The 17,977-nt window shown below is 36.7% G+C and overlaps 3 protein-coding genes across 5 annotated transcripts in view; all 3 read right to left on the minus strand.

The window, feature by feature from the left end:
- Positions 1–17,977, minus strand: part of LOC129423167 (phospholipase A2 inhibitor and Ly6/PLAUR domain-containing protein-like) — a 57,471-nt gene that overhangs the window by 24,963 nt on the left and 14,531 nt on the right. The window lies entirely within an intron of this gene.
- Positions 1,039–7,181, minus strand: LOC141366148 (urokinase plasminogen activator surface receptor-like). The gene is made up of 5 exons (XM_073871515.1): positions 7,060–7,181; positions 6,865–6,981; positions 4,031–4,174; positions 3,836–3,946; positions 1,039–1,237 (listed from the first exon to the last, which is right to left on the minus strand). Exons 1-5 carry the CDS (start codon positions 7,106–7,108, stop codon positions 1,053–1,055), a joined length of 606 nt encoding a protein of 201 aa, XP_073727616.1. The 5' UTR covers positions 7,109–7,181; the 3' UTR covers positions 1,039–1,052.
- On the minus strand, positions 11,792–15,186 carry LOC141366147 (urokinase plasminogen activator surface receptor-like). Its single transcript, XM_073871514.1, has 5 exons — positions 15,062–15,186; positions 14,864–14,977; positions 12,433–12,576; positions 12,242–12,352; positions 11,792–12,006 (listed from the first exon to the last, which is right to left on the minus strand). The coding sequence occupies exons 1-5, from the start codon at positions 15,108–15,110 to the stop codon at positions 11,816–11,818; spliced, it is 609 nt and encodes a 202-aa protein (XP_073727615.1). The 5' UTR covers positions 15,111–15,186; the 3' UTR covers positions 11,792–11,815.

Below are 17,977 nucleotides of genomic sequence, written 5' to 3' on the forward strand. Positions count from 1 at the left end.
CCAAGTGGAAATATGTAAATGCTAAAAAGTAAGGGGCCTAAGATGGAACCTTGAGGAACACCCGTACAGACATAACCAGTGACGGACCGGAATCCACTCATAGATACAAACTGTTGACGATCAGAAAGATATGATCTAAACCAAGTTAAAACAGTCCCAGAAACACCAAAGACAGTTTTCAAACGCTCGAGTAGCAGCTTGTGGTTAACCATGTCGAAAGCGGCACTAAGATCTAGGAGGATCAGGATGGAGAGAGATCCAGAATCTGAGGCTAATAACAGGTCATTGGTGACCTTGACCAAGGCTGTCTCAGTACTATGAAATTTTCTAAAACCAGACTGAAGGGGTTCGAAAAGATTGTTAACTGTGAGGTGACTATGTAGCTGCAAAGCCACCAAACGTTCCAGAATTTTGGCGAGAAACGGTAAGTTTGAAATGGGGCGATAATTGTTAAAGTTGTCCAAGTCACCGTTATGTTTTTTTAGAACAGGTGTTACAGCAGCAGTTTTCAATGCTGCTGGCACAACACCAGTATGCAGGGAATCATTTACAATATCGAGAACTGCAGGACACAATGAATTAAAACAGGATTTAAACAGGCTTGTGGGGAGGGGATCAAGTACGCAAGTGGTAACTTTCATACGTGACACCTCCCTAGTGAGCAGCTCATTGTCAATTTGTGAAAAGGTAGAGAAGGGTATACCAGAAAAACTAGGTGAACAAAATGTGGATGATGATACAGGTGCAGCATGAATAAGTTTGTAGACATTGTCAATTGTAAGTGACTTACAAACATCACAATATCATTATTAAATTCAGTCAAATAGTTTTTGTCCAAAAATTATGGACGATATTTAATGTCGTGTTATATTTTGTTTTTATATGTATCCCAGTATCAAATTTTTTTTCTTAAAATAACATCAAAGACAATGCATAAAAATCTCAAGCTATATTGCATAAAGCATTTTATTCCAATAAAACATTTTGTTGTTGCAGTGATTAGTGGTATATTTTAAAAACATAAAGCTATGTCACTTTCACACTTTTTACATTTAATGGATCAGGATGTAGAAGAAGAACGGCCATAAGACAAAGAGGAGGTGCTGAGTGATGCTCTTAGCACCATTACACAGATTCCCCTGACAGCATGAGATTCCCACGTAACCTTGAGTCACTTGTGTTGTAACATTACACATAGATTTAGAGGCACATCCTTTTAGAGCTGTCACAGAAGTTACTAATGTGAAGAAATGAAAAGTTATAAAATGAACCATGCATATAATATATTCATTATTATACTATCAGTCAAAAGTCACACCTTATTCAGTGTTTTTTTTCTTTCATTTTAATACTGAAGACATTATGTCAAAACAAATATGGAATTATGTAGTCAACAAAAGTGTGTTCAATAAGCCAGAATATTCTACAAAGTAGCCAACTTTTGCTTTGATGACAGTTTGCACGTTTGTCATTCTCAGTCAATGATTTTCCAAGAATCTTGAAGTTCACAGAGTTGTTCTTCATTGTCCAGATTTATTTAGATCTAGTGATTGTGGAGGCCAGGTTATCTGATAATACACACTGTAAAAAAATCTGTAGAAATTACAGTAATACTGGTTATTATTGGCAACTAGCTGCCAGTAACTTACTGTAGAATGTTATTTACTGGCAACAGTTTGTTCAAAATTAAATGAACTTGAAACATTTTCAGTCTTTATCTTCTACAGTAAGGTACTGGCAAGCTGCATAATTACAGCTATTTTTTACAGTGCATGCATCACTCTCCTTCTTGGACAAATAGCTGTTATAGACAGCATAGGGCTCCACGATAAATCGCACGCGATTGTCATGCACATCTTGTCAGTAAAGCCGGTTGCTTGATTTGTAGTGAATCGGGCAATTTACCCCTTCCCTATAAGAGACGTATCACCCGTGATAATGAATGCGATATTGCCTAGCTTGTCAGTAAACTATGTATTTGTTTAGTAAATGCCACTCTTTCTGAAAGCAGGTGATGGTGATTTACTACTAATCAAGGAACCGGCTTTACTGACGAGATGCACTAGCCTGGTTTAAACCAGACCATTCTCAGTAACCGAGTTATAGTCTGGCAAAGCTTCATAGACAAATCATTTCCAAAGGGGTGTCACCAACGGACGTCTCTCAAATGCCTCTGTGTCCAATTAGATAGACCTAAAACTAATCACAGCGATGAAGGAGATGACGTATGCAGAGCTATATCAGACTTTTGCAGATCCAGTTGGTAAGACAGCGATAACATATATTTTTTAGATATGATGGCTTCAAGTGTTGTTCTTTGCTCAGGTTTTAACGAAAAGGAAAAGTTTAAATCGCTTAAAACAGACACGATAGCTGATTCGAACAAGTGATGTTCCACGGCGGCATCCATCTTTGTAATGTACAAAATCTGCTTCACCGTCACTGCGCTGTCGTCATCGTGTAAACCAACGTTTCTGATTGGTGCCGTTATTTCTCTGCATTAGAAATGGGCTTGAATGGCCTCTTTGCCAGACTACTTGCAGAGCACATCTTAATTTGCCAGAAGTTGTCTGGGTTTTCCAGGCTAAAGATGCGTATGACATGTAGCCCTAATGAGGCGTACACACCAAACGCGAATTTAACAATTTGCAGAAGTAGATTACATACAAAATCAAAGCACAGACGCAAACCCACGCAACTCGCATTGCATTGCGTGAGTTCGCGTCTATGCTTCGACCTTGCATGTAATCCACTTGCGCAAATCGTTAAAATTGTTAAATAATTTGGCGGCGCGATGGCTGCAAAAACACGCGCTATTCACCTCAAACGCGTCTTCGCGCAAATTGAAAATATTAAACTCAAGCAAAAAATTGCATAACACGAAGTTAAATCCCATGAGTAATTTAGAGGGACTGAGTCTGAGCTGATTTTGTGCAATGCTACTTTACCTTCATCGCCCTTTGCAGCAGTTTAGGTAAGGACATCTGCATATTCATACTGAACTCATTGAGAGTGGAGGGGAAAGAGAGAGTATGCTCCTTGCTTAGACAAAGTGTGCAGATGCATACGCATGTAAGACGGACATGGAAAGTCAAGTATACCTTGCTACCTTTCACTCAACGTACTCCACGGGTCATATGCGTCCTTTCCATACGGATCAACTGCAATTCGTCACAAAAGTGCATCCGAATTGATACGGAAGATGCTCACCAGGAGTTTATGATGATCTACATTTTGAACACAGCACTACATCAGCACAGTAACTGAAATTAATGATGGACTGGTTTTCTTGTTACTTTAGTGAGTGTTTCTTGCCATAATATGGATTTGTACAATAGTTGTAGTGGCACTTATAGGGTTTTTGTGCTCACCCTTTCTCTGCAAGACAACTGATGCTCTAAAACACTAGGCAAGAAATGTCAAAAAAATTACTGACAGGGAAAACCTGTGAATTGGAAACCATTCCAGGTGACTACCTCGTGAATCTGATAAGAAAATGCCATGAGTTTGCCAAGCTATCATCAAAGCTAAATGAAGCTACTTTGGACAATATTAAATATACACTTTTTGTTTACTACATAATTCCATACATGTTCTTTCATAGTTTGGAGGTTTTTGTTATGAATGTTTAATGCTGAAAATATTTAACTTAAGGAGAAGATGTGTCCAAACGTCTTCTACTGTACATATAATCATAGAAAATGCACATACATGCAGATATTTTCAATAATTGCACATAGACTTCATCACATACTTAAAAAACAGTGCAATTATGTAGAGACCAATCATCCATTAGAAACAAATCTAATTATTATGTTAACAAATTCTCTATTACCTTGTGCTTTAATGCAGTAGTCTTCAGTTCCTGAACAGTTTAATTTGTTTGAACAAGTAATACCATTACAGTAGTAACATTGTTTTCCATTAGGTGTGGTAGAGCTGTAATCTGTGGAAGAAACAAATCTTATTCTTTCAGTTTCTGCAACAATTAAACTTAAGCTTATATAGTGCTACATAACAAAGATAATACCTGTGACGTCTCTCCCATTACAGAGGTCAGTGTTACAGCAATCCATAGATAATGCTGTCCTTGAAATGCCAAAGTTAAGGGATCCATTTACACAATTTTGTGGCGCATTACAGCCCTTACCCGCTCCGCTAACTGTAGCGAGACCTAAAAAACAAAAATAGAAAAAAAATGTATCTGCAGCTGAGTTTTTTTAGGTGTGTTTCTGAGAGATGACTGACATTTTTATCTGTGTTGTATTTAATTTCTTAAGCATTATTGATTTGACTTATTGGGCTCTATCATACACCCAGCGCAATGCAGCGCAATGCGCGACGCAAGTGTCTTTCGCTAGTTTCCACACTGCGCAATTAAAATTTTCACGTTTAGCGCAACGTTGTTGAAATAGCAAACGCATTTGCTTTTGCGCCCGTGGGCGTTCTGGTCTGAAAACGAGCTGTGTTCAGGCGCATTGTTGGCGCGTTGCTATTTTGAGGCAACTAAAATAGACTACGCCATTGACCAACAAAAACCTGCTCTAAAGTCTAAAGTCAATGGCGCAATATGGTTTTTGTTATTTAAAGAGAGTGCGAGTGCATTAGTAATATGCGCCTATAAACGGGAGGACAACGCGGGTTTGCTTATCACATAGTAGCCTACATGAATGCGCAGCAGCACAAAAACGCTTTTAAATATGAAAGATTAAAGGATTGAATGTAAAAGATTATTATTGAGTCTCTTGGACATAAATGAGGACTAATTATGAGACGTTAGAAGGCGCAAAGAGCTGCTTTACCTGTAGCCTGGTAAGTAAATAAATGCTTTGCTTTAAACAAATGCATCTGTTTTAATTTTTTTTTAAATGCTACCTCACGGATTTATTGTATATGATGACTCTGTACCTGTGGATATGAAGAGATGAGAAACATTTTTAAGTAATGCTTAAAAAAACTCTTTGCTTAAAAAACGCTGTCCAAGTGCTGAAACGTTCGGAGAGCCGTTTGTAAATTCTTTATCTCCTGTTTGTTAGAAATAAAGTATTTTTAGAATACAAACCTTATCTTACATATTTGTAAATTATTATTTTGATGAAATTGGATAGCCATACATTTAAAGCAATTAAAAACCTGCTTTTTTACTTCCATGACTAAAAGAAAACGATTTTTTACGTTTTAATAAAAAAAAAACACAAAAGTGAAAAACAGCACAATTATTTAACATTAATCTTAAACTGGGGATCTTCTTCCTCAGCTTAGTTTTTCAGTTTACAAAGTCTGTCATCTAAATAGGGATTAGACAACTTGCTTTTAAAGGGGATGAGAGCTGAGACTCTCATTGGTTTATTGCACGTTACTCCCAAAAAATACTCCCATTACAATAGGACCAACCCTTTTCGACCATGCGCTCGGTGCACAATCCATTTTTCCGTTGTTAAATTAGCAAAAGTGGATTCGAACACGCCCATTTAGACGTTGCGCTGTGCGCTTTAGATATTGCGCTTAGATCGTTAAAATAGGGCCCATTATGTGAAAACCCAGCTAAAGTCATTTTTTGTGATTTACTATTTTCTACATCATCCTATATGTTGTCTTAATAATCTTTGATATTATTGATTTAGTAAGATCATGTCAAAGATTAAAATCAATGTAAAATCAAACTTTGATGCTCTTAATCTTATAATTAGATTATGAGTCCTTATTGGATTTCATAGACACTCCATTATTTCATTATTGTTGTTTAATTTTAAAAAGCGATTTTGAAAGCGATTAATTTGTCTTTGAAGGACTCGAACTGAAATGAGACGATCTAGCCTACAAAGGATTTTCTAGTTGTATCACCTGCTGTTGCCGCTCACCGCACCTGTCACTTATTGACAGCTGTGGGACACAGCAAAGACGTTTCTGCATCCAGAAATTTTTATTTTATTGCAAAGAATGTAACTGATATATTACATGCATTAACCTTAGAAATAAACAAAAGTGCAACACACATGTTGCAATAATAATGTTAATACAAAACATTTATCTGAAGGTTTTCAGTAGCAATAGAGCAATTCAGTCATAGAAATAATGGAAGTAATAGAAATGGAAAATAAGTAGTGATGCACTGATGTATCGGCTGCCGATATTTATCGGCCGATTTTTGATGAATTTGAAACCATCGGCATATCGGCAATAGCACAAGAAAGGCCGATACCGATTGTTTATTAATTAACTGCATAAAGAAATCCATTATATGTAAAAAATGAGTTAATGTTGTTAATAAAATAAATGCTGAATAGCAAAAACCACATTTGAAGGTTGTCATGCTGTCTTATTATATTTGTTTTAGCTTAATTTGTGCCTCTCTTATTTGGTCAGTTGAATGTTAATTAGATCCCATCCATGTTCAGTAAAAATAATCTGATGCAGAAATAAACTAGCTAATAGACCAACTGTGTAGTATTGTATACAAGTTGTCTGTTTAAATCGGTATCGGCCCAAAAAAATCCTATCGGTGCATCCCTAAAAATAAGTAAAAAAAATGAAAAATGGTAAATAAATATACAGACAAGGAAATAAGAAACAGAAATGTGTATCTGTACTCTCGGGTCGAATTTTACTCGCTCTCTCACAAACACACACACACACACACACACACACACACACACACACACACACACACACACACACACACACACACACACACACACACACACACACACATGTAGCTTTGTAGAAACACAGATCCTTCAATTGCAATAGTAAATTTTTATCACCCAAAAAGTCAACAATATCATTAGCACACAACCGACAGGCTCATCCAGCAGAAGAAATCAACAATATATAGCATCACAATAAATTTATCCTCCAACTCACCAAAGGATTGTGTGACTGTTACACTTGTACATGTAGTCGAATTAGAGGGACACGTCGTCTCTACACCTACACAAGAACTCGTCACACCTGAACACTCATAACATTTAAGTGAGTGTCCTGAAAATAGAAAAAGGGAAAAACATGAAATGATCGGTACTTAAAACATTAAACAGGCTTTTGTGTTTCGTACTGTACCTCCAGCGAAAAGAGCGCAAAGGAAAACAAAGACGACGTTCAGATTCATCTTTGGCCAGTCAGAATGTGAATAATCTAGAAAGACTTTTCAGTGGCCTTTATATGACTGAACAGAAAAGGGTGAAACTGAATTAAACATAGATAGTTCTTATTGAATGAATTCATGGGCCAACAGGATCTTTTGGTTGTACGTGTACATATTTAAGATTCTTGTGTCATCCTGATTTTATCTTTTATTCAGTTTTTCCTGTGTGAAGTGTTTTCTGCTTGACAACAACATTATCTGTAAGGAAATTTCATAATGGTTTTAAACACCCTGGTTTGTTACGGGGTTTTAATGATTTTTTGGCTTCTGATTCAAATAATACCTTTTTTTTATTATTAAATCATAGCATGTTGATCATGATATGCTTATCGTTTTGAAAAATGTTTGGGTATCTGTGGAAATGTCCTTAACTAGATTCAATCACATTTTCAAAGATAAGGTTTTCTGTATGTATGGGAAAGTTTTCATTTGCTGTGGCATGTTTAACATGTGGCATCCCTCAGAGATCTATTTTAGGCCCATTCATTTTTTAGTATATGCGTTCTGTTTCTTTACCAAAAAGGCCTGAGTACATTTTAAGTGCTGGAAAGGTTTACAGTGTTATTTTTTCTCAATCTGCCATTGCTAAATGTGATTGGCTATGGGGACTTATCATCAGTCCCATCATGTCACGCATAGCAAACTTGTGACCAGGCTGTCAACACCTGGTACCACCTTCTTTAAAGAATGGATGAAGAAGGATAAAGTATGGTGTATGCTTTAGCAAGTACTCTAACATTGCCAGTACCAGCTAGGGTCCTCCTAAAGTAAGGTGACCAGATTTTTCAAATTACAAGCAGGAACATGTCCTAGTTCAATGGTTAAAATATCCTTAAAAGTGTATTTGTTATTGTCTATGAATTTACAATCGGGGACAAAACTCTTTTGAATGTTTTCATCTTTTTATTGTTGTAGGTTTACGGAGAACCAAACACCAAAAAACGTGACGGTCCCCGGAATACGGGGACATCTGGTCACCTTAGGGACACTCCACTTTTTTGAAAATAGGCTTATTTTCCATCTACACAATTGATTTTTACTGTTTTGGAATCCATTCAGCGGATCTCCGAGTCTGGCGGTACCACTTTTAGCATAGCTTAGCATAATCCATTGAATCTGATTAGACCATTAGCATCGCACTCAAAATTGACCAAGAGTTTGGATATTTTTCCTATTTAAAACATCTTCTGACTCTTCTGTAGTTACATTGTGTACTAAGAACAACAGAAAATTAAAAGTTAAGATTTGTCTAGGTCAATATGGCAACTATACTCTAATTTCGGCGTAATAATCAAGAACTTTGCTGCCGTACCATGTGCAGCAGGCGTAGTGATATTACGCAGCAGCCGAAAATAGTCCCTTGGTATCTTTCAATAGCTGGGGACTATTTTCGGCCACTGCCAGACCCGGAGATCGGCTGGTTAGATTCCAAAACTGTAAATATCAATTGTTTAACTCTAGGGGAGCTGTAAAATAAGCCTATATCCCAAAAAGTTAATCGTATATTTAGGAAACTTTTAGGTTAATCTGTTTCTCTTAAAAACATTGCTACAGCTATTCTGTTTTTGAAACATGCCTGCCGTGTGTGCTTTTGTTTTGGTCTGAGACACGCTAAGATCTAATCATAAAAGAAAAGTTAGCCTACTGTTTATCTGAATCAGAGGCCAAAAAATAATCAAACCCTGTAACAAACCGGGGTGTTTAAAACCTTAATGAAATTCTTCACAGATGTTATTGTCAAGCTGTTGTATAAAACACTTTACACAGGAAAAACAAAATTAGAGATAAAATCAGGATGACACAAGAATCTCAAATATGTGCACGTACAACCAAAAGATCCAGTTTACCCAATAGTGTAATTGGACACCTTGGTCGCCAGTTCTCACTGGTTCTTAAATAAGACTGCAATGCCCATAAATGCCACCTCCGGTGGACGCAACCTCCAAAAATGAGCCACAGATTAAGTTATAAAAATCCAGACTGGCGGGTTTGTAATTTGCATATGACAAAAAACATTGCAAATGGAAAACTGAGCAGAACTTTCCATCGTCAGTTGCATTCCTGTTTATAGCAAATGCTAATTTTCCACCCCTGTCCCTGGTTGGGCTTTAGACACAATAAAATGTACATACTTAACTATTACAATTTAAAATGATATAACATGATATATTGGCATCTCCTATCCCTGATTATACCCAATAAAATGTAATTTATCCATAAAATTTACATACTACACATACACATCAAACCACTCTTACCTACATACATTAATTAAAATGAGTACACCTTTGGTTTATTTTTAACCCGTTTTTTTAACCTGGAAGTAAACACTTTAAAATCTAGTACAGTCTTAATGTCAGATGGTAATGAGTTTCAGGAGCTCTTCACAAAGAAGGTCGTCTGACCAAAACTGGTCCTGCAATATGGTATTTTACAGTCATGGTTTGTGAACCCCTAGTGACTTGAATGCTGCTTTGTCTCTCTACAAATGAACTTAGTGGCTCAGGTGCTAAGTGATTAATGCACTGGTGAATTAATTTAAGAAAGCAAAAATTGCTAAAATTCTCAAAAGTCATTAAATTATATTTCTTAAGAATGGTACAGTGATGGTGACATATTGGTTTTTTATCCATAATGTTTTATTGCTCGGTTGTATACAGAACCTATGCATTTAGTTGCTGTAGGAGTGGCTTGAACCCATGGTGTCATGCAGTACGATATATGAGAAAAGATCATAGCATGCATCAGGGGTGGGCATCGAGGGCCACAGTCCTGCAGAGTTTAGCTTCAACCTTAATCAAACACACCTGAATGTCATTTCCAAACAGTCCTGAAGACTTCAATTAGATTTTTCAGCTGTGTTTGATTAGAGTTGGAGCTAAACTCTGCAGGGACACTGGCCCTCAGGACCAGGAGTTGCCCACCCCTGGCATGCATGTACAGCAGGGCTGCCTGGTTCGGTATAAAGTTTAAAACAGTTAAGATTACTTTGTGTTGTATTTAAAATTTTCTTTATATGCTTATCGAAATTAAGTTGAGGATCTAAAACCAATCCTAGATATTTCAATTCTTTTTTAATAGAAAAGCACATGGAAACTAGCTGATTTTGAATGAGCCATTGTTGGATGTGAAACATTCTAGTAGACAATGCAGCTGCAGCATGCTCAGGTGATTTAGCAGGTGCATAAATAACTGCATCATCCGCATAGAGTTGACAACTGGCATCAGTGCACAGGTGAGTCGTTTATAAAAAGACTAAACAGCAAGGGGCCAAGTATAGAACCGTGCGGAATGCCCATTTTTTATTTGAGAGTGCAGATATGTTTTGATCAACTTTTACACACTGCATTCTAGATTGGAGATAAGATGTAAACCACAACACTGCCTCATTTGAGAAATTAAAATTGAACATTTTAAATTAGTACTTCCTTCTGTATAAATAATAATAAATATGCAGTGAGCATTCTTTTACATTTACGATTTTAGGAACACTTTACATTTTTATGAAATTTATTCAACCAAGTTCGGGAGGAGCACGGTCATGTGATCCTACCAATCAGTGCGAAGAGTTGCCTATAAATAGCCACCCTCCCTTCGACCTCCCCTCATTCCCTATCGATTAGCTGTTAATGCGAACTCGTGAACTGACTGTAAAAGCCAAAACAGAAATGCTTATCAGGAGTTTTCGTTTTCACTAGTCAGTAAGTTCAAGTCTTGATCCACTGCAGTACAAAAGAATCTGCTGTCACCTTCTGGTAAATGACGCTGTATACAGTTTTGCATTTAATAGCAAGAATAACTTTGTTTCAATACCTTGCAACAGTTTAAAAAAAGAAAAGAAGCAAAATTAGGATAAGACAGTTAAATCTACTGAACTTAAGCAGAAATATAATATATAATTCATCTCAAATATAATTAATTACCAAAGCAGTTATTTCTGGAAAATGGTCTTCATGTCCTTTGTCATATTTTTAATTATCATAATGAACCACATATATATCATGTAGTTATTTTGTGAGTTACACACACATTTTAAGACTAAGGTTTTCTTGCATGAAGAATTTGCCTCCAACTGTCGACATAATGAAAGATGTGCAGACCATAATGAAATGAACAATTTAGTTTTAAAATGCAAAAATTTAATTGTGGTTCTCAGTCATCTAATTATTAAAAAAAACACTTAAAATATCTAGTGTGTAAAGCCACGGTACACATGCATGTGTGCACATGATTAAGATGGCACCACCTCCACCTCTTCCTGGTGATGAGCCAGGAAAAACCTGTTTTGTTTTTTGGTTAATTGATTTATTGTTGTGAGACTTGACTCACCCAGCAGAAAAATGTTGTTATTGTTGATGCAATAAAAGCAATTAAATTATCACAGAATGAAATACGGCACAAAAGAAAACACTGAAAAGTAAACACAATAGAAAAGTATGAATATGCGTCAGAACCTAATTGCTTGATGACACGAAAGATCAGGTACAGTTGTATGAAAGGTATGTGGTTTAAAGTGAATATACCACAGACAAGATCCACCCAGGAACAGTTTTAGAAGTGTTCAGGTTACCTTAGTATCTTTCCCTATATAACACCAAAGATTATGCAATGAAAAAAATTAAGCTTGAGTAAATATAGCGATGTTATAACGATGATGAAGTTTTGCTGAATTCAGTGGTTTAGGATGTAGAAGAGGAGCGGCCAGGAGACAAAGAGGAGGTTCTGTGTGATGCTCTTAGCACTGTTACACAGATTCCCCTGACAGCATGTGAAGTCCTTAAAACCTTGAGTCCCTTGTGATGCAGAGTCACAGATAGATTTAGTGATACATCCTTTAGTAACAGGCTTATCCGTAATATTTGCTAATGTAAAGAAAAGAGAAGTTGAGTCAAATGATTGATGGGTAATATGTTAATCATTCTAAACTAACCATTCCAAAACATCACAAGTCTAAATCTGATAATACATGTCATATGTTTGAATGATTTCACAGATGTAAAAATATGTTTATTACTAAATAGTGTATTTAGAAATAGAATTTACTTTGATGATTTAGAGACAGTCACCTACTGGAAAAATCGTATTTAAAATTCTTACATGTTGTTGTAAGGCAGTAGTCTTCATTTCCTAAACAGTTTAATTTGTTTAAACAACTCTTCCAATCACAGTAGTAACATTGTTTTCCATTGGGGCTGTTAGAGATGTAATCTGTACAAAAACAAATCTTATTCTTTCATTTTCTGCAACAATAGACTTAAGTTTATATATACCTGTATCAAAGACAATACCTGTGACATCTTTGCTATTACAGAGGTCTGTGTTACAGCACTGGGTCAATATTTTTAACCTTATATCACCAAAGTTAAAGGATCCATTTCCACAGTTCTGTATCAGGTCACAATCCTTTGACTGTGTGGTAGAAGTAATGTTACCTAAAACAGAAAATGATTAATGCTTAACACAATGCTTGACCAATGGAGATAAACATGTGTGTGTGTCTGACAAGTATTGTCTCTCAAAGGTTTCAATAGTGTCATGGGACATGTTGTGAAGCAGTCTTATTTCATAAAGATTAAGGGCCAATCCCATTTCTCTGTCTTACCCCTTCCCCTACCACTTCGTCTTACCCCTAGCCCTTGTCCCTCAAAACCAAGTGTTAAGCGCTAGGGGTGAAAACATACCCCTATGAAATGAGACACCGCTTGGTTACGGTTATGTCATCATACATCGTCGTTTGCTGGCTGCCAGTTAAAACTGTAGACAAGCATGCAGTCCATTCATGGCTGGTTAGAGAAATACGGGAATGTTGTGCAAATCAGCAAATACGGGAATGTTGTGCAAATCAGCAACGTAATGTTAGCGTAGCAAACTAGCGAAATTTTAAAACATTTAAATTAAGAACATAATTCAAATATATATGAACAGGACTGTGTAGAGCACAAAACAAGACGTTAGTAATTTTTAAATTAATTATTAAGCCGAAAATACTTACATTTATGGGACTCTCTGGACGCTTTGGCCGCCATTTTTGCCGGTTGCGCAGTGTATTCTGGGTACCCCTTGGTTTCAAGTAAGCTCGCGGAAATTCTTGGTTTTAAGGGGTATCTACCACTTGCCCTTAGCCCTACCCCTTGATCAAAACGAGAATTGGGATAGCCCTTACTCTCACGTGAACGTGCAAAACTAAGGGGTAGGGGTAAGGGGAAGGGGTAAGACAGAGAAATGGGATTGGCCCCAAACAACTGAAATATAAATTATGGAAATTAAAGGGGACATTCCACAAGACGTTTTTAATATATTAAATAAATCTTTGATGTCCCCAGAGTACATTATGTGAAGTTTTAGCTCAAAATACCATATAGGTAATTTATTGTGGCATGTTAAAATAGGCACTTTATGGGTCTGAGCAAAAATGCACCGTTTTTGTGTGTATCCCTTTAAATCCAAATGAGCTGATCAGGTGGGCGGAGTCTCAAGCGCTTGCGCTGTAATCAATTTTCTCACGAAAGAAGTTATGTAAGCGATGCTAAGCATTATATATTTGAACAAGTTTAAAAAGTCAATCATCTGTTTTATGCATACTAAATACATGTTTATCAGCAGATGGGGAACATTGTGGAATAAAAATAAAGACTTTTAGGTTTCATGCTGCCTGTGTTTTAAACAGGCACAATGATTTTCAGCATGTTACAATAAAATACACGTCCACAAACACTCAAAAGTTTACTTTGTGACCAAACCACACGAGCACATTTAAATGATCTGTAATAAAACAACACGTTTAATACTTAAACTTTAGAGAAACAGATCAAATGACATGTTTAAGTTTATTGTGATTGAACACAATCGCATTTCTGTCAGTCTCTCACTCTCTGTCTTGTGACTCCTCATATTCATTTGAAACTGCAGAGAAACATTAAACAACATATTTATGCTTATTGTGGATGATAGTGAATACGCGTTGTTCCCTCACTCTGTTGCACTAAGGTAAGGTTAATCGTTTAGAACGTTAATTCAATCTTTAGAAAGATTATTAAAAACTACAAGTTATAAGATTGTAGGCTCCTGTTTGTGTTTGAGGGAATACAAACGCGTCATGCTGTCAGTCATTCTTTCTCTCTGTCTATCGCACTCGTGAGGCCGTTCATGGTTGGATAGCGCAGTTAAAGGGGCGGTATCATTATAATAAGAGCCCCTTAATACGTCATGGGGGGAGCGAAATTTTAATGGCCTATTTATTCACATGCTTGCAGAGAGACCCTTACCAAAACAAAGTTACAGGGTTGCTATTTTTCATGTTTTCGGGGTTGGTAGAAGCATTTCTATAAATATAGCTAGAACACTGTAGTATTTAAAAGAACATCTCAAAAATAAAAAGCTAAACATGTTACATATCTTTGGAAAGCTGAGATTCTTGTGATTCAAAAGATGTAAACCGTTTTAAGATACCAACAACACACCAGATACAATTAGTGTCCTTTTTAGGCATTTTTAGCCTTTTTAGGAATGCTAAGGGGTTAAAATGGAAGTGTATATGGATAGGAAAATAAAAAATGAAGTATAACACAAATGTCTGTGTTCTCAAGTTAGAGTTGTAGTCACCTCACACAAACACAGAAAGGTTGCTTTTAAGAAACATTAAACCACCCCCCCAAAAAACTTAACAACAACACTATCACACAGCAGAGGCTTAAAAGAGATCCATCATACTGAACTCACCAAAAGTGCTTGTTGTTGTACTTGAACATATCGCATTAGTAGCGTTACACGTCGTCTCTACACCTGCACAAGAACCTGTATCATTTGAACACTGATAACATTTGAGTGAGTGCCCTTAAAAAAAACAGAATGAAGGAGAAGCATTTAATTATCTATATTTGCAATAAAACATTAAATATGATTTTGTGTATACTGTACCTCCAGCGAAAAGTGTAAAAAGGAGAACAATGAAGATGTTCAGATCCATCTTTGGTCTGTTAGGAGGTGAATAAAATGACAAACCCTTTTCCGTTGCCTTTATAATTTTAATGAAAGGGGGTGAGGCTGCATAGGTAAAGCTTGAATAGTAATGTGGGTGGGCATTCTGTCAAAAATAGAATTTAACATATTTGTGATTCTTGCATAGTTTTTACGATCTAATGTTCATAAAAATAGGCTAAAACTGAGAATGTAATCCCGCACTCTTAAATAAAAAAGTACAAAAGCTGTCAGTGAGACAAAAGTACCTCACTAAGACACCTAAAGTACCTCAACACTATGCACCCATAAATATCTGTACCAAAATGGTACAAATTAATACCTTTGTAAAGTGTACCGTTTGAGTGACAGCTTTTGTACCTTAATTTATGATGGTGCAGGCCAAGGGTTAATCTAATATTTGTAAAAATTGAACAATTCTGTACGGGCAGTTCTGGTCGTGTTTTAAGATGTGAAAATATAAAATACCTCGTGTAAAATACCCTGGTAACGCCACGGTTCAGACCGCATTACATAGCTTAAGTATCACTACGCCACTGTTGCTATGTACTGATTTATAAAAATAAACACCACATTCTTTAATCATATTTTTCAACAAGTGCACAATTAATGGCGATATCTATATAAATGTCAATAAACATTGTTGAGTTATTTTGCCAATAAGAGAAAACACGTCCCTGAGGACTTTTGATGGTGCTGTAGCAAATGGCTCGGAGTCAGATTGAGGCCATTTGGCGTCTGGATCGTAAATAGCCCTAAAATTGTGACTAGATAACCCTGTGTCCTGATAACACAATCACCCAGATATCTACCACCTATCAAGGCTGTAAAGTGGGCGACAATTAAAACAAATGCAGTCTTCAAAGGAGGTTCAAAGGGATCCCACCAGAGAAACCTGAGAGCCGTTCGTTCGACGATCGCCAGAGACACAGCTGGGGGCACAGACTATACGTCTGTGATGAAACCACATTCAAAGATCACAATGAGCTGTTTAAATGTATATATATGTTATATCCCTTTACTGCATGATCATGTATGTGTGATGTAACTGTGTGTTAACACTTTAGTTAGATTTTATTCACTGTAGCATGGTTCATATCTTAGGTATGAAATTATTATTCAACGTAATCTTAAACCCATGTCTTGTCTAGTATCAAATTAATCTACTCTTTATTTCCCAATCATTTCTATGTATCACATTACCATAAGCCGCATCAATGTCATTTAATATCGATTTGAAGAGTTATGGAAACAAACTTTTATCATTATGCAAATGTGATGTCTGAAAGAACAAAGGCTTGTTTCCCCGCGCACACATTGGTCATACACCCAAAATGGGCTGGGCGTGTGAAAGGTCAAAACGGCCTATCGCCCAAGCCATCATGGCTCATTTTGCTCGATTCGCTCAGTTCGCTCAATCGCTCAGTATCTCAGTCAGTGGCTTAGTTCACTCATGAGCGCTCAATCGCCCGGTTACTTAGGTAACCCGCCAGCGCAGTTTGGAAACTCGCTGAGACTCAACCAGAGTCCCTCGGATTCATCATCTTTTCTCTGAGCCCTGTCTTTCTTCGGGACAGTCTTCCTGGCTTGCACTTTGCGCTAGAGTTCGGAAAACCACGCGGACCAATCCGCCCTACGAAACAACTTAACGGACTACATCTTACGAACACATCTGGACTCTCTCTCTCTCCTTGCTCGCACCGCGTGCAGCAGAAACTTCGCAACGAAAACACAAAGAGCCAAATGCAAGTATAAACTTGTTTTACTCGCTGATGTTTAAGCTTTACCCCTTATAAAATTAAGGCGCTACTTAGAGATTTTCCGATGGTTTGTGCAGATGTTAAGCAATAGTGCTTTGCCAATCTTTTACTCTCTCTCTCTAGCTCTTTCAATCTTTTCTTTCTCATCTATGTTTTATGTTATTGTATGTGTGTATGTTTAGTTAGTCGTTATGTGTACTTCATTTTATAGTTAATAAACCGGTTTGCATTTTCACAATTGAATTGTTTCTGTGTTCAATGCTCATGAAATTAAAGTCACTATTTCTGCCTTTTGATCCAGCTACACGCTGCGAGTAGCACTGTATATCAGTGAGAAGGTTAATTTTAAAGGCCATGAAATTAACATTTCTTAGACGTTAATATACGATTATGGATATATGTCTTCGGTGGACGAACATATTAATTAATTGTTATTATTAATTCTGCTACGCCAGGTAAAACCTGATAAACTTGTATAATTAATTACAGTTAATTATACATAATATTCCCTTTTGAGCTAAAATCTAAGATTCCCTTGGGAATCCCCGTAGTGTTTCGGTCGGAGGTTCATAGTGTTTCAAATAACGTTATTTCCCTCCTCCCGCTAATTCGCTACATATAATGGTGGAGAATGCGCGGGCAGATTTAAACATTATTTTCTGAGCAAACCAGTTACAAATCAAATGTGTTTTTGCATTGTGTGAATGAAAAAGAACTATCAGCTATAACTGATTTCGTTCTTTCTTTGTATGAATGAAAATGTATTTTCCTGTATCATTTTCAGGACGTAACAGACTCGCGCCCCTGTTATGTATAGTTAACTGCAGTCTTTAAGGTAACCGTATTAAAAAACCCTTTGATACGCTGCATTACCGTCTGATTCCGCCTAATAAAGAGTAGAATTCCTTTATTTAGAGCGAAGCGGTGGTCGAGTGAGTACTCCCATCTGATAAGGCCTTTTTGTTAAATCTCCAGGAAATGATTTACAATTAGAGAAGCTGTCTATTGTATTTTTCCATTTTATTCACATACGTGGATTTTTAAAATTGTAAGCACCGAGGGTAAGACTTTTCAATTTTAAAGGAGATGAAAACTT

Source organism: Misgurnus anguillicaudatus, chromosome 9 (genome assembly GCF_027580225.2).
Source record: "Misgurnus anguillicaudatus chromosome 9, ASM2758022v2, whole genome shotgun sequence".
NCBI classification, from domain to species: domain Eukaryota; kingdom Metazoa; phylum Chordata; class Actinopteri; order Cypriniformes; family Cobitidae; genus Misgurnus; species Misgurnus anguillicaudatus.

Coding starts and splice junctions, on each gene's coding strand:
- LOC141366148 (XM_073871515.1), bottom strand. CDS start 7,108: ATGAATCTGAACGTCGTCTTTGTTTTCCTTTGCGCTCTTTTCGCTGGA. Junction 6,982..7,059: donor TTGCGCTCTTTTCGCTGGAG/GTACAGTACGAA, acceptor TTCTATTTTCAG/GACACTCACTTAAATGTTAT. Junction 1,238..3,835: donor CTACTGCATTAAAGCACAAG/GTAATAGAGAAT, acceptor TCTTCACATTAG/TAACTTCTGTGACAGCTCTA.
- LOC141366147 (XM_073871514.1), bottom strand. CDS start 15,110: ATGGATCTGAACATCTTCATTGTTCTCCTTTTTACACTTTTCGCTGGA. Junction 12,577..14,863: donor TACAACAACAAGCACTTTTG/GTGAGTTCAGTA, acceptor TTTCTGTTTTAG/GTAACATTACTTCTACCACA. Junction 12,353..12,432: donor TAATAGCAAAGATGTCACAG/GTATTGTCTTTG, acceptor GTTTTTGTACAG/ATTACATCTCTAACAGCCCC.